Source organism: Pelmatolapia mariae, linkage group LG17 (assembly GCF_036321145.2).
Source record: "Pelmatolapia mariae isolate MD_Pm_ZW linkage group LG17, Pm_UMD_F_2, whole genome shotgun sequence".
NCBI classification, from domain to species: Eukaryota; Metazoa; Chordata; class Actinopteri; order Cichliformes; family Cichlidae; genus Pelmatolapia; species Pelmatolapia mariae.
In genome coordinates, this window is record NC_086242.1 from 35,445,818 (window position 1) to 35,462,211 (window position 16,394).

General features: G+C 39.3%; 1 protein-coding gene across 8 annotated transcripts; it reads left to right on the top strand.

The window, feature by feature from the left end:
• The first annotated feature begins 30 nt into the window (after window positions 1-30).
• On the top strand, window positions 31-13,863 carry il15ra (interleukin 15 receptor subunit alpha). Of its 8 annotated transcripts, none has more exons than XM_063501023.1 (8): window positions 31-198; window positions 785-994; window positions 3,644-3,718; window positions 3,796-3,843; window positions 6,068-6,148; window positions 10,584-10,682; window positions 11,363-11,447; window positions 11,576-13,863. In XM_063501023.1, exons 1-8 carry the CDS (start codon window positions 129-131, stop codon window positions 11,637-11,639), a joined length of 732 nt encoding a protein of 243 aa, XP_063357093.1. In that variant the 5' UTR covers window positions 31-128; the 3' UTR covers window positions 11,640-13,863. The 8 variants fall into 8 exon arrangements, with proteins under 8 accessions (XP_063357093.1, XP_063357094.1, XP_063357095.1 ...); XM_063501024.1 differs by having other exon boundaries at window positions 10,587-10,682; XM_063501025.1 differs by having other exon boundaries at window positions 6,074-6,148.
• The last annotated feature ends 2,531 nt before the right edge of the window (window positions 13,864-16,394 follow it).

Consider the following 16,394-nt stretch of genomic DNA (forward strand, 5'->3'; position numbering starts at 1 on the left):
ACAAGGGGAGTGGCATGGTATAAAGCGAAAGTGTGAACGAAAAGAAATACCGCGGCGACAGCGACGATGGTCTTTACCGGCCTGGTTTTATTTAGTGAACATGTTTTAAGTCACTACCGAGGTGTCCGATGGCTCTGGTTTCACTGGCTTTCTCCGTCTGCGTTATGATAGTTTGTTGGCCTCAATTATCCAGCAGCGGTAAGTGCAAACAAATTTCAACTCGAGCGTACACGCTCCAGAAAGTGCTTTAAAATGCGCATGTCGCGATTTTTTCTTTATATTTTTATCGCTTATTTAATCAGTGATTAAATTTGATCACCTTCAAAAACAAGTCGTTCAAATAGAAGGCATAAACTCGCACACTTGAGCATTTTACACCAGTGAGATATGTTGGAGGGGGATAATTGCTTATTGAAGACATACCTGCGGCTTGATTTGTGTTTTGTTTGTTTGTTTGTTTGTTTGTTTGTTTGGTAAATCATTGTTTCTCGCCGTCTCGGGCCCGTATCGTAAATTTCCATAATGAAACCTAAATGCTGAAAGTCGCAAGTGTGTATCGTTATGAATTCTGCTAAATTTTAGGCTTAGAAGCGGGGTTGACCTGATGTGTATGTGATGGTGTAAAAGTTTTTATTGACGCCATCAGGTTACCATTATTTCTAACTTCTAGCAATGTACTATGGAGCTTACGTACACCATTCACCAAAAAAAAAAAAAATACTGGTTATTTATTTTAAATCGTATGCTTTTATTTTTTAAAAAGTTATCATTATTATTTTTACAGATAACAGCTGTCCATGTCCAGAAATTCCAAAGTTGAATTTAACAAACCTCCCACAACAAGGCTGCTACAATCCCACAATACGTGCCCATTTTCGCTACAAATGTAAGGATGGTTACCTGAGAAAAGTGGGAACCTCAAATTTAATCAAATGCGAAGATTCTGGAACTGGTCTACAGTGGAGCAAAACCAAACCAGAGCTAGTGTGTATACGTAAGTATTATTTGCTGGTTCATTTCTTAACAGCAAAGATATCAAAGTGAAAACGTCTCTATATCCACACATATGTAGACCGGTACATTGTTACGAGGTCCCAAACACAGCTGAATGGTTCAAAGAGGCTTCTCTTATCTTGAAGTTCCATGCTCAGGTTATTTGGAAACAGCAGTACTGCGGCTTGTTGCTTTTCTTTTTCCCTTTTAGTGTAAAAAGTTCCTCTTGGTCAACTTTCAAGTATTCACATTAGATTTGGCCTTGGGGGGGGGGGGATTACAAATCCAGTATCCATGAACCCATATTTGTTATAACCCTAGATTCTTAGATTACAGCTAATGGTAGCTAATAGTACTGTACAGTAGTAGTAGTAGTACTGGTATTATCATAACATGAATCCATTATCACTTTGAAAAATGGGAGCTGTTATGTTCAGTCATTACCCCAGGGGATGACTGAATTGCCAGGTAACCCTGAAAGTATGCTCTGGATGAATGGGTGGAGACGGTTTATAGAAGGCCAGCCCCTACATGCATTCCCTGGAGGAACTTAAAATATTAATACAGAGCATAGGCTGGTGCCTGGTATCTGCTCAAAGTGTCACGGGAATTTTATAATCTGCATGGCGGCACAACCGAAGGATGTCTCATGATTATCGGTGGATTATTTAGTCTTTGTCCATCTCTGGCTGAATAAAAGTCACACTAGGCCACTGTTTACTGATAAAACATCAACAGAACTGACAGGCCCATGCGTCGAGATGGTTCGGCTCAAACCAGCTGACTAAACCATCCCACGCTCTCTAGTACACTGGCACATCCTCCCTTCCGATATTTCAACTGCAGAGTCATACTAGAACTGTTGACAGCAGGTGTCTGGCTGGAAGTCTGAAATTTACAAGAGATAAGAGAATGCAATGGTTCCTTTTCGGGTGCAGTGGAAAGCCACCCACATGTGGTTTGTTTTTGTGTTGTCACAGCTGACAGCGGTGAGCAGTTTCCTTTTTAGACTCTCTAGCTTGGCGCAAAGGTGACATTATCTACTGTAAAAGGAAATGAGTGAATGTTTTCTCTAGGGGAGTGGTTTCAGAGTGAAAATCTCATGCATGCACCTGTTTCTACACACCACAAACATTTATTCACCTGCTAGGAAACAGATTTGATGAAAGGTTATCTATAGACCCAAAACACTGGATGGAAGGAGCACTTTTAAGGTTTCATAATAGAAGGAGATGAGAAGGGGAGAGCAGAAGAAGGACATTTAGTAATTTAGGAGATCCAGAGGATTAGTAAGGAGGAAGTGAGTGCAGTGGACTTTGAGACACTGTGTAACACAATTAGACAATGCTTAAGGAATGAAGATGTGCACTGGTGCTGATATTTATTTTTACAAGAACGGCAGTGATGTGCAGTTATAGTGGGGATAAAATGTCACTTTCCCTGGGTCTTGTACCCAGACTTAAGTTTTATGGGTTTGATTTATTTTATTTTTTTTCTTTTCTTCTGCTTATCATGCAGGTGGAGATGAGTATCTGATGCTTTTCAGTCTCTATTTTTGCCTTTAGTTCTTTATTCTGTTCCTCCAGTTTTGTCTCATGGTCCTCTTTCTGCAAGTATGTATGGCTGAGTCTTTGTCATTTCCTGTTTTTTACTCTGATGGTCTGTCTCTTGTGCTTTGTATTTGTTTTGACTTTCCTAGTTGCCTTCTTGCTGATTGTACTCACAATGTGTACCACTCTTGGCCTCATTAGCTGTCCAAGTTTCCTGCTGTTGCCCCACAAGGCTTTGTAGAAAGAGCACTATAGATACACTGTTTTCTTGGAGAGTGCTGATGGAGAAGTATATAAAAAGTCAAAAGAAGTTGTACTGTCTTTAATCTAGTGAAACCATAAGGTTGGTACTGCATGAATAAGTCAGGAGTGGCAGAGGAAAAATCTGAGGGTGATGCAGGAAGTGTATTAGGACCGCAACAAATGAGGTCATTGTGGAGGTGGGATTACATCAGGGACCAGCTCTTGGGTGCTTCTTGTTTGCTATGATAATGATGGGTGATGTCAGACATGAGTCTGTGTGGACTAGAATGTTCATAGATTACATTGCGATCTTTAGTGGGAGCAGGAAGCAGGTTTAAGAGAGCCTGGAGAAGTAAAGGAAGGAAAGTCAGTAGAACCAAGACACGGTACATGTATGTAAATGAGAGGGAGATTGTTGGAAAGCTGAGTATGCAAAGAGGGAATGTAGATGCCTTTTTAAATATCTAAGGTCAACCATCCAAAACAACGAACATTGCGCAAGAGAGGAGAAGAGAATGCAGGCAGAGTGGAACAGATGGAGACCAGTATCGGGGTGATTTGTGACAGACAGGTGATGTGCAGAGCAGTACATCATGGGAATGCAGTGAAATGAAGAACTTTAATTAATGCAAAGTAAAAGGGATTTGACTGTCTACCTGTAGAACACCCTGGACATGGGGAATAGTTGGATCTTAGTCAAGTCTATGGTACTTTCAACCAGAATGCGGTGATAATAGATTTATAATCTATAATAGATCTCTGATCCATACAGTACATTTTTTAGCTTTCCCACTTTCTTTTTTTTTTTTTTTTTTTTTTTTTAAATGCATCTCTTTCCTTTCTTTGTCATGTTTCAGCTGACCCAAGGATAACAACAACACAACCAGCAAAAGCAACAAGTGCAACTTCTACTACAACAACAACAACAACAGGTAAGCGTCTGTCTAAGGAAAATGGTGTTTGCCATACTTTGCTGACATGTGTGCTTAATGATGGTTTGGTTTTGCAGAGAGTCACACTGATATTTCCTCTTACTCCATCAGTACTTCCGCTATCAGTAAGTTCTCTATTTGCATGATTGTGACGATCAAAAACCGTGACCTATAACCACTACTAATAAACTAAAAGGAAACTAAATGTCTCAAGGGTGTGGCAGTAATACTAATATTAGAGCCATGTATAGTGTCTGTGTATATATTACACTCATCTTACTTTTATCGCCCATTTTACAACTTCTTATGGAACAAAAACAAACCCCAGTACCTGCAGCCATCAGGCTTCTTAATTCTCATACAAATGGCAGATGAACTAAGTCAGACACATGAATTTCCTTTTAGTTTAAGTTATTATTCTTATTGATATATTGCAGTGTTAGAGGTTGGAATGTTAAAACTAGTAGATGTAACATGGGCTATTTAAGTGTACAGTGAGCAAATGGTCCTAAAAGTCTAAATTTGAACTGGGTAATTTGGGTGAAATGACTCTCCAAGTAATCCAGGAGGTGTTGCAGTGCAACTACTATTAAAGGAAATGGTTCACTGTAGTGAAACCTCAAGTCCTACAGCAACACACAAAGATTTGATATGTAGCAAATCTGCTTTGAATGACATCAAGAAATTTTGCTTTATTTCTTTATGATTTTTAGCATCATGGAAATGAAGAGCATCTGTTCTTGTCAAATCAAAATGTATCCAGTAACAGAAACTTCTGGTAGTGTTCCCATGGTTGGTTGCTCTAATCATTATAGTTCAACACAGCTCAGCTAAGCAACCAGACAATCTTGATATCATAATCACCGCTTCAAGAACTAACTTTTGAAAATCATGGGACTTGGTTTGAACCCTTACTAACAGTAAAGTAAAAACACCCCAGCTCCTATGAGTCATTCATTTCACAGCAGTTGTCATGCTCAGATTAACTGTAAATGATCAGTGGGGCAGTTTACGTTTCTGCTGTGTACATCTGTGGCTGTGAACCCCCCCCCACCCCTCCCCTTCCTCATTTGTTATTTGCATATTTGTCATACTTGCATGTTTCAGATCATCACACAAATCTAAGTGTTAGACAAACTTAACCCTGGAAAGCATTTTTTTTTTCTTTTTTCCTTCTTAATGATTTCATTCATTAAGGGAAAAATCATTGTCAGAGTGCACTTGAGCTTTATGGCATGAAATTCCTGGACATTTTCCTACAGGATTTTCTGACGGAGAGAATAATTGTTTCAGTTAATTATGGCAAGTTGTTCAAATTCTGAAGGAGCAAAGTAGACACGGATCATTGCACTACCATTTGACTGTTGGTATGATGTTCTTTTCATGAAGTGCTTTGTTAGCTGTATTCCAGATGTAATGAGATGCAAACCTCAACCCTTTCTCTCATCAGTTCATTGACTATTTACTCAAAACAAAAAAACTTAAAGGTTTTTTTCTTTTTTACTTGTTTTACTTTTTTAAATGTTGGGGCTTTTTGTATTTCTATCTCCTGGATGAGCTGCCAGTGGGCTCTTGGGGTAATTTTGGTAGGCCCACCACTCCATGAAGGTTTCTTTAGATTGTGGCATGATGTGTTCACATCTACTTCACTTTGTCAGACAGGATCTGCTTGAGTGATTTCTTTAACAGATCTGGCAGTAATCATGCCCAGGTGTGTTTAGTGAAATTTAACTCAGCTTTCCAAAAAATATGGTTAGTCATAGTTAACTTGTTTACTCATTCGTGACTAAGTGATAGTCATGAATGAGTGAAGACAAGAAGCTACTTATAATGTGACATGTGTAAATGTGCACAGCTCACTCCTTTTGGGGATGCTCATATGGATCTTGCTGCTGCTTGTATTTATTAATCTGAGGAAAATCCATCTGGGAGTAACAAATACAACTCCAGCTCCTCTTAACATTTTGTTAAAGTGTTAATTTCCCTTACTAACATTAAATGGTGGCTGGGGAGAGGGACGTCTGGGCTTCTCTGCTTGGGCTGCTGCCCCCGCGACCTGGCCCCGGATAAGCGGAAGAAAATAGACGGATGGATAACATGAAATCCTGCGTGTATTTTTCAGCTATTCTAATATACGTGGCATGTTGAAGCTAACTAATGTAAAATCAAACCAAGTATAACAACACTCCATGCATGCTTGAAGACAGTTATGAATTTTTAGTAATGGGGATAATGGAATAAACGCATGTTTCATAACAGAGGGATCATTCGTGCTATAACTAATCTTAGCAGTATGAGATGTGGTCAGGGTTTTTACAGTATTAATAGAGGTGGGTTTTTTCTTCTCAGCAACAGCTTCCACTGCTCAGGTGATGCAGAATGCAAGCACAGTGCTTGAACAAGGAACCAGTACACAGACAACCACCCACGGTAAAGAACTTAAATTCATACGTACTTTCTCAGTTGGCTTCCGCTGAGCTGTTGCTTTCAAGTGTGCCAGGTGAGATGTTGCTACAGACGCCCAAAGTCATGACTAACCACATCCCCCAGACTGCTTATAGGGACTTATGCGTTCAGTGGCTCTGTCTCATACTTGCTGTCAAACATGGTGGTGCAGAGAGGAGATGATTTGGGCTTGTTTTCTAGTGATTTAGTTGACCATGAGCCCCACTATATACTAAAGTATTCTACAGTCAAATATGAGGCCATTTGTCTCACAGCTAAAGCTCTGTTCAAATGGAGTCAGGGCAGTGATCCCAGGCATAGCTGCTGAGGTCTGCAATGACCCACACCTCAGCCTGACTGTAAGGCTGTGGCACAACTTGAGAGTACTATGAATAAACAAATGGTGGCAAACCCGAGTGAAATAAAGCAACATTGTAAAGAAGAGTGGGGCAAACCTCCTCCTCAAGGATGTGAGCCTGATTGTTTCAAGTTATTTCTGCTAAAGATGGTTCTACAAGCCACTAAATTATGGGGTTTATTTAATCTTTCCCCACTGTACTCTCCTTCAAGCCTTTTGACACCTTTATCACTAAAATGGGCACCCTCTACAATATAAATATATTTTTGTCATTTAATTAGGTCTGCTTGAGACCAAGAGGGACATGAGAAGGGACCGTTCAGATATGAGATGCTATTCTAGCACCTCTAATGGCTCACCAGACGTTGAATGTAAAACAAACTGCTTCTGAGCCAGAAGTAGCCCTTCAGAGTCTAATCTGTCCAAATGGATGACTTTGCGAAGTCTGAAAGTTGCATAGAAGCAGTGCATAAATTTGGGATTCTCTGTATTTTCATCCATCAGACATGTTACAAGTTGGCTAATAGCCTCGTTTAATAGAAGATTTCGCACTGGCAATCTCAGATTTATAGCCTTAGAGCTTTGTTTTATTTGTGACCACATGATGTCAAAGTAAGATGGTTGAGCCAAGGAACTGTGCTGTTTCTTGAACTCATAGCTGTACTGGGAGCATGGTACTGTGGCGATTTGCACTGTTACCTCACAGCAAGAAGGTGCTGAATTCAATTCCACCACCTAGCCAGGTCCTTTCTGTTGGTGTTTGCATGTTCTCCCCACCCCTTTTTATTTTGTGTGTGTGTGTGTGTGTGTGTGTGTGTGTGTGTGTGTGTGTGTGTGTGTGTGTGTGTGTGTGTGTGTGTGTGTGTGTGTGTGTGTGTTCTAGCTTCCTCCCACAGTCCAAAAACATGCAGTTAGTGGGGATTAATTGGTCATTCTAAATTGCCCATAGATGTGATTGTACTTGTGAATCTGTGTGCGACTGGTTGTTTGCCTCTGTGCCTAAGCAGAAGAGAATGGATATATGGATAGGCTTCAAATTACACTAACTTACTGCACAATTATTTAAACCCGTCAGTGCCTGCAGTGCTTAATTTGAAGGGCATGTGCTTTTCTTTAACTGCTTCGGAGTGTTTTTATAAGACTGAAGGAAATTTAAAAAGATTAATTTGTAATCCAACCTTAGAGATTTCCCTCACGGTTGGAAGGTTGTGTTGACTGAATAATTCTAAGTGGAGTGTGCGTTACACTTCATATTACAAGACCACCAGTGTCCATGGAAGGTCTGCCACCATAGTTATCGAGGAATTTCATTCCAAGTTGTCTTAACAGTGAGGTGAAATCTCCCTTCCGAAGTGGCTTCATTGTTGTCAGAGATCAAATCCACGGCTGTGTTCACTACTGTACTATCAGCAAATGGGCAGGGTGTGTGTGTGTACTTGTGTACTGTCAGCAGTAAGGACAATCGTGAGGTGGTCCAGGACTAAAGGATGTGGCATCTGTAAAAACTGACCATCTATGTTCTCTTGGGCAATGAGACACAGACTCTTTAACTCCTTTGTGAATTTTTTTTTTTTTTTTTTTTTTTGTCATGCAGCCTTCACGGGAGATGAACAGAACCCTTTCATGGGTGTCGAAAAAAGTCTCTGTGGGCGTACGTCCTTTCTTGATGCATATCACTCATGTATCTTCTGATATTTACTTAAAAATTGTCCAATCTGTAGCAGTCTTTAAAGGAGACCTTAATGAACTGTTCATATAACAAACTGTGCAGACTTATAGGACCGTCATCATATATTAACATCCTGTAGTCTTCACTGCCTAAACCCTCAATCACATCTTCTCGCTCACAGTCCTTTGCAAGTGTGAATAATACAGGCCAGTAATCAAACACAAACGTTGTGTTCTTGAAGATACAAACTGGACGCTTTAGTAATCCATGCAGTGTGGACATGTTTCGTTAGAACTAGTTAAAGCTAACGAAATCTGTCTGACTCAAAGTGTCATTGTGGTTAAAAAAATGTGGTAAAATAATCTGGCGTCCTCAATGCCACGTTTACCACACTGTTGCTAAAATTTCTATCGAAACTGTTGACAAATTTCTTTGAAATTACTTTTAGTAATTCGGTCACCTATAGAAATTAGCTGTTCCAAGCCACAAAGTCCAGATCATGTAGCGGACTAAACCACTTTGTCACTTGTATAAGGTGAAAGCAGATGGGTTTAGGCACTCACAGCTAGTCTACAGCATGCTAAAATCCTTTGCTATGCAAGGAATTGGTTAAAAAATCTCAAATTTAAAAAAAAATAAAAAAAAATAAAAATTGTCTTGTAGCAGAAACTACTTCTACACTGGTGATATAAGGGACATCTAGGGATGGGCACTTAATGGACTGTACTGTAAATATGATGTGAAAAGGGAACTGAAGTAGTTTTTGAGGTTTTACATCAACATCTTTAAGAGAATCTACAATGTTGTGATACACAATCATTAGCATTAACAGCACACATGTTTGTTTGGGGGTTTTTTTTTTTTTTTAGGTTTGGTGTTGAATGGCACAGTGCTGTTCAAAAGGTTGTTAGCCTTTAGAACTTTGTGTCCGGTGTCCTGGCTTTAGCATGACAGGAAAGGAAGACCCAAAGTCTGAAACCCAGATCTGTTTCATAACAGACAGCAGCTGTATACAGGTCAAACCTCAAAAGCAGTTCCAGTTAAACGTCAACCACAAATGGTGACAGGTGAAAGAGAGCTGTACACTGGAAAGAGTAATTGGTTAAATGGGTGCAGGCCGTGTAACTAAACTCTAAGCAAACAGCAGGTCGAGGGAGACAAAGATTGTGCATCTCTAGTTGCTGTACTTCCAAAGGAAAGGTTTTATGAAAATAATTTAGGAGGAACTGAAACAGAAACGGGGCAGGTGCCATCTAAGGTTTTAATACCAAGGTCAAAGTCTTAGGCAGAGGTGAATAAGCCTTTCTCTGCACTTGAAACTGGATTTTAAAAAGTGAATTGTACAATACCTGGGGTGCAGGACTTTGATGCCCTCAGCATATAAAATCATGTAATGGACGATATTTTTGCTAATGCTGGTTCACAGGATATTATCAAAGTGCTTGAGAAATAAGTCTGGGCTTCTGAAGCCATCTTTGAAACATCTCTGGGCTATATAAAGACGATATCTAAATGAATTTACCTCAACAATAATTTTTTGTGATCACAGACTCAAGTTTCAAAACTAGGGCATCATTAACATTAAATTAAAAAAAAAATCATACTTTGACATAAGTGTGTGGGTTGTTTGTTTGTAAAGCAGTACAAATATACATTACTTGAAACAACAGCTGAAGCTGCTAATGTGCCGTCTCTTCCATTGAATCCAGACAGCTGTCATTGCAGTATTTATACAAGCAGTTATTTAAAGGGGATCTATACTATTCTTTATCATAAATGCTGTAACACTAGTTAATTATCATATTAAACACAGTAATTTCTGAGAGCTAATAGTTCAGATTGCACAGAAATACTAGTGTTAAGTGAAGCTTGCTAAAGGAAAAACACTTTGTTTTTTCTGAACAAACTGTTGCATTGGGAGCTCCCCCTGCTGGGCAGATGCAGTAACTGTCCACACCTGAATCTGCAGATTACCAAAAGAATGAAACTCAGGAGAATCAATTGTGATGAACCAAGGATGGTTTGAGAAATGTCAGCAGACTTTCAAAGAGTTATCAAAGTGAAGACATATCTTGAACTGGCTAGCTGTCACAGAAGGATGTGTATTTTTGGATTTCAGCTGATAAGCCTGTGAAATAAAGCGTACGCTCTAAGCATAAGCCATTAATGCAATAAGGGTTGTAAAAAGCACTGCCACCCAACCTTACCCCACCTTGTGGTAATTTACTGAGTGGTACATAAAGCTTAACCTTTGATATCTGCTTTTCCCCCAGCATTTCACAAAGCAGCATATACATGCATAAGAAACTTGTCAGGCATGACACTGATTATGTCCTTTTGCCTTTACAATTGCACTACTTTTTATAAATTTTATTTATTTTGTACTGGAAAAGCAGAACCTGTGATGGAGACAACAGGAAAGACCGACACAATGAAGCACGCCATGTCACCAACAAGACCTGACAACACCACCCATTCTGCGCTTGAAATTGGTAAGCTTGAACGGCGTTATTAGAAATTATTTCTTATCTGAGATAATCTCATTAAATACACTGATCAGCCATTGTGTGTGTGTGTGTGTGTGTGTGTGTGTGTGTGTGTGTGTGTGTGTGTGTGTGTGTGTGTGACCACTAGCAGGTGGTGTGAATAACACTGATTATCTCTTCATCACAACACCTGTTATGTGGCATATATTAGTGAGCAAGTAGGAACATCAAGCATCTGTGGGATGTGTGGATCAAACTTGTTTAATCCACGCAGGCCCCCCTCTGATACTGCCAAAGGAAGTCTAGTAAAGTAAGGACTGCTTTGGTAGCAAAAGGGAGCCCAACAAAATATTAAGCAGGTGGTCATAATGGTCTGCGAGTGTCTGTGTATTATTTGTAAGTCAGTGATGTCACTTCTCAGTGGACAAGCAGGGAGTCCCTTGAGGCTAAACGCTGTTTGTGAAGCAAGACGTTTTAGAAATGCTGAAGGCCACAGAGCAGACTCGCAGTGTAGATTCCCCGATTGACGTTTAGGACGATACATTCACTGAGATTGTCTGAAAACACTTGAAACTCACAACAATTCCAAGTCTGCTTTGTATTTGAGGAGATTCAGTCATGTTATACCTCTTTTCAGTGAAGAAACTGAATCAGAGCACATTAAGGATTTTCTCTCTCATTTGCAGACGCTGCAACAACCACAGCGGCAACGGTCATCACTGTTTTACTGGTGATTGTCTGTACTGCAGGGGTAGTCTTACTGTATCGAAGGTAAAAACAAAACTACTTTTTGGATCTTTCTGTATACTCATTGTTTTGCAGTTGGCTAGTTATAATCCATTTCAATCCTGATTGTCCTTTTTTTTTTTTTTTTTTTTTTTTTTTTTTTTTTGTCTCAGGAGGAGAAGAGAGCACACCCCAGTGAACCAAGACCCAGAGGAGCTGTGCACACTAAATGCATGAGTCCTGGCCCACCTGGAGTGGACCAGTAAAACACACTGACTTCGTTGCAGTCGCAGAGGGCTGCAGCAGTGTTTTACCAAAAGCAACATCCCACTAAAGTGAAGAATGGACTCTTACCTCCACGTAGGACTGGTTGTCATCAGTGCCTGATAACCCATTTGAACTTCTGTGGACGTCATCCCAAAGAATCGCAGCCATCTTAATATGGCAGTGCAAGAGGCTCAATCTGAAACTTTCATCTTAACAGCTTTCTAGCTTCACATAACCAAAAAACAACTCTATATGAGGAACTTTATCGTTCACATCCCTCTGGGTCAACCATTGCTCTGGTGCTATGGTGGGAAGTGTTTGATTTCTATTTCTTTTATTTATTATTCAGATCTCATGAAAATACCAAAACCGATAATGAGTTACTCAAACTAAATGTTGTCTCTAGCCAGGCATTGATGCAATGTATTGCTTTGTCACAGAGATTAACTCTTGTACAAAAACAATAATTATATAATACTTTTCTATCTTCAGTATCAATCAGGCTAGATGGACACAAGCAGACCAAATTATTTGTTCAATTTTCCACAGAGTATTATTTCGGCCAGTAACAACATGTCTTTTGGCGCTGCTGCGCTTTCTGCTCAAACACTCAGTAATTTGTGTGGGTCCTTATTTATACCTGGCAAATGGATTTTAGCCCCTTAGAGAAACGATCACTGGCCACTTTGTTAGCTATGCCTGTTTGTTAAGTCAGACAAATCAGACTTGCCTAAGTACATCAAGTTTTACTTGGGCATGGAGATTGATCTTAAAGGAGAAACTAAATTATTTATTACATGTTACTGTGAATGGAAACAGGAAATGCAGTAAGACATGAACTACAGTAGGGAGATCACATTTTGCCACTTTTTTTTTAAAATATATATACTGTTTTTAAATTCTGCATTGATGAGTCATGTAATCAAGTCTTTTAATTGTTTAATAAAGTATTTATTGATGGATTAGTAATTGTATTCTCTGGTAACATAGCAAATATTTTATCAACATAGAAGTAATCACAAATTATGAAGTCACTAGAAAGTGATTTACAGCTTTATTTCATGGACTGACTTTCCTGATCTTCCATATATTGTGCTTACCCTCCTTGTGAAGGGCGTTCATGAGTATCATGTGGTAGTCAATGCAGTCTTCCCTTGTGTAGATAAGCTACACAAGGGAAGACTGCAGTGCTTTTCCTACCCTAATGTGGTTGCTTGTACTTGAAGCGTAATCCTCGGACTAGTTAGGGTTGAAAAGTAATTTACATACTGCAATATTCTAATATTTCAAGTATTTTATTTTCTGGCCTGTAAAAATGCTTGAAACATAGTCTCCATGCAAAGACGAAATAATATTCATTTCTTTAAATAACTGGAGTTATTTTCTATCATGAGGGGGAAAAAAATAAAATCTAATCTGAACAAATAATTTCGTTTCACAGGTGCACTTCTTTGCGCAGAAATTTAGCAACCCACGCATTTTGAACTCGGCAGCTGTGCACAAAGAAGCCACTGTGCACACACTGCTGCAGTTAGCATATTATATCATGCAAAAAAAGTTGTTTTTGTTAAGAACAGAGGGTGCGCCATTAGGTGAGGAAGCACTAGCGTGCCCACGGCCAGAGTTGCTGCTGTATGCACTCCCCAACTCCCTCGAGCTTCATACCATCAGTACTATGCAGGATGAGGGAGCAGCTGATTTTTATAGCTCCTTATTGCCCCAGCAGGCTATGAAAGGCAGACTTAGCCTGTCTGGTCCACAGCAAGCAGTGGGCACTACTTTTGCACAGGGACCTGGTATCACAGGCAAATTTTTCATCCACATGCAGCGTCTTGCACTCTGTGTCTGGTACATGACAGCCTGAATTTAAATGAGTCAGAGGGTGAAAGAGATTATTCAGAGTACAGGAGCTCTTCACTCACAAATCAGTACAAATCTCTTATGCTTCCTTCGTGATATACTAGATGAGGGAAGAACATTTCCCACCGTTAAAGTGTATTTAGTTGCAATTTCGTCCACTCATGTTGGCTTTGGTAATGCACCAATTGGCCAGAATTCTCTGATAAGCATGTTTATGAAAAAGGCCCACAGACTGGGGTCTACTGTTAAGCATGTCAGTCCCCTCATGAGATTTACCCACAGTTTTAAAGAACAAATGCTCATTATTAACTTCTTACAGTTGTGGTAGAAATAACTTTGCTAAATCCTATACTTACTGTATATAAAAGTAGTAAACTGTAGTATATGTACATTCTGTAAAAATACTTTTGCTGAAATAAAAGTACAAATGTTCTGCATTACAGTATACTTCAAACTCTAATTGTTGAGTCAAAGTGTGAAGCAGAAACAATTCACACCATAATTTATTCATTGATTTATATTTTATATTGATTTCATTGGACTAAATATGATTATTTCATAATGGTTCATAATAGTTCATAATGAAATATTGCCAGTTTATCTACAGCTTTTATTTCTCCTGTGCACTGGTGGGTGTACTGATTCATCACTGGTTTCACTTTAATACTGAAAACCATCTTAAAAACTGTAGAATTCCAGGGCACACATTGAAGCATTCCAATCGAGACATGTTTGGGAAGTTAATTGTGTTTGGTGCAGACTGAGCAACTTTTTGTTGGCAAGCTTAAAAATGTTTGTATTTTGGCCAAACTTATGATTGCTAGATCTTGATGCATACTTCCTTTCATGATCCTCATGGGTTTGTTTTATTTTTTTCATTTTATTTATTCTTTGAAATCATAAGTGCTAACCAAACTACAGCAAATTAATGGGACAGGAGTGCAGAGACTTCAGGACTTACCTTAGAATCTAAGATTTCTTCAGCAGTAACGTAATCCACGGACAGTTTCAGTATTTGCACGGCTGCACAGAAAACAATAACTGTTGATAATAACTGTTTATAATTTGGCAAACAAATCCACTTTAAAACGGCGCTTTTGTGGCTGTCACAGTGTAACTTGAAGTGACTGTAAAAGAGACAAATCACATTAGGACCCTGTTCTTCTTTGTGGTCCACCTCCAAACAGTCAAAACTCAGCTGATTTGCATGAGCAGTGCAAAGAGCTACTCGGGAGAGCGTAAAACTACAGCAGCTCTCATGTATGAAATGTATGACGGGTTTTGTCCATGTACTTTGAACAAAATTAATAAGTACATGAACGCAATCAACAGCTTTGCAAATCTATGTGGCTATATTATGGTTTCTGTTTATAGTTTTGTTAGGTTGCTCATTTAACATATGGGGTCACTGTCCCTGGTTTGCATAAAAATTTGATGGAACAAAGTTTTAAAATATACAATATATATGATTTGTATGAAATTTTAGCTTCAAATGCCAAACACTTTGTGCTCATAGGAAAGTAACTGAAATAACCACTTGGTGCAATTAAGGTATGCAGAAGAGCATCTCTGAATACACAACATGTTGTACTTTGAAACCTGGAATCTTCATTGGCCTTCCTTAGCACCATAATATAATTTGGGAAAGACACTAAAAAAAATGTTTTAGTTTTTCCTATTTTAAGTAGCCAAGTCCAGTAGTCCTGCATAGTCCCATATTTGAGAACACACTAATGAAAAAAGTTAAATTGCAAAAGATCATTTGTGACAATTTTTGAATAAAATATAGTTGAATTTCACAATACTGCAAAATAAAGCATGTAGAATCCTTTTAAACCAGGGGTCCCCAATCCCAGTCGGTGAGGGCCGGTGTCCCTGCAGGTTTTAGATCTCACCCTGGGTCAACGCACCTGAATCACACGATTAGTTCATTACCAGGCCTCTGGAGAACTTCAGGACATGTCAAGAAGGTAATTTAGCCATTTAAATCAGCTGTGATGGATCAAGGACACATCTAAAACTTGCAGGGACACCAGCCCTCGTGGACTGGGATTGGGGACCTCTGTTTTGAAACATTAAATACTTAAGTCACAAAACAATGCTGTTTTCATTCAGCATGACTTTAAAGATAGGAGTAGAAATATAGAACAGAAAATGAACTGGCCTCTGGAAGTCGAGGTCATCTTGTGCATCTTCCTGGACAGAGTACAGATGGTAAGATCATACTTCTCCAACTGAAGTATCACCTGTTGTAGTCTTGAAGGTGCTGCTGTAAGTGGCTTGGTTGTGATGGACTCTAGAGGTTTATTGTCACTTTCTACAGTGATGTGATGACCATGTACATACTGATGGATAGCAGATAGCTTTTTAACTGGATATGTGTTTAAAAAAAACATATCCAGTGAATCGACCGTTGGCTCACATTTACTTGCATCAACTTGTAGTCTGAGCTCTTTGCTGGGGTCGAAATACGATTGGACTAGAACAGGCTCTCTTGTGATGTCCTTGTTTTCCTGAAATCTGCTTCATGCTGTGTATCATATGAAATCATCAGAATATTTTTGAACAGGTGATGCAAAGGTGGATTGCTAGACCAAGGACACATTTTGTGAAGTAGCTGACCATGCCAAGGACTGGTTCTTGCTCATCTTTGTCTTCTTGGGCCTCCATGTGTCTGACAGTTGCAGTTGTGGATATATCACACTTGACTTTTTCTTACACACGCCACACTGCTTCAGTTGAACTCCTTTTGCTCTGCAGCATTGCAGCACAGCACAGGGACTTTCACCGTGCTCTTCGTTACTTCTGCCATAGATGACCATATCTTCCTCTATCACCGTGTCTATCTGCAGACTTTCAGGTTTA

Coding starts and splice junctions, on each gene's coding strand:
- il15ra (XM_063501023.1), top strand. CDS start 129: ATGGCTCTGGTTTCACTGGCTTTCTCCGTCTGCGTTATGATAGTTTGT. Junction 995..3,643: donor ACCAGAGCTAGTGTGTATAC/GTAAGTATTATT, acceptor GTCATGTTTCAG/CTGACCCAAGGATAACAACA. Junction 6,149..10,583: donor TACACAGACAACCACCCACG/GTAAAGAACTTA, acceptor GTACTGGAAAAG/CAGAACCTGTGATGGAGACA.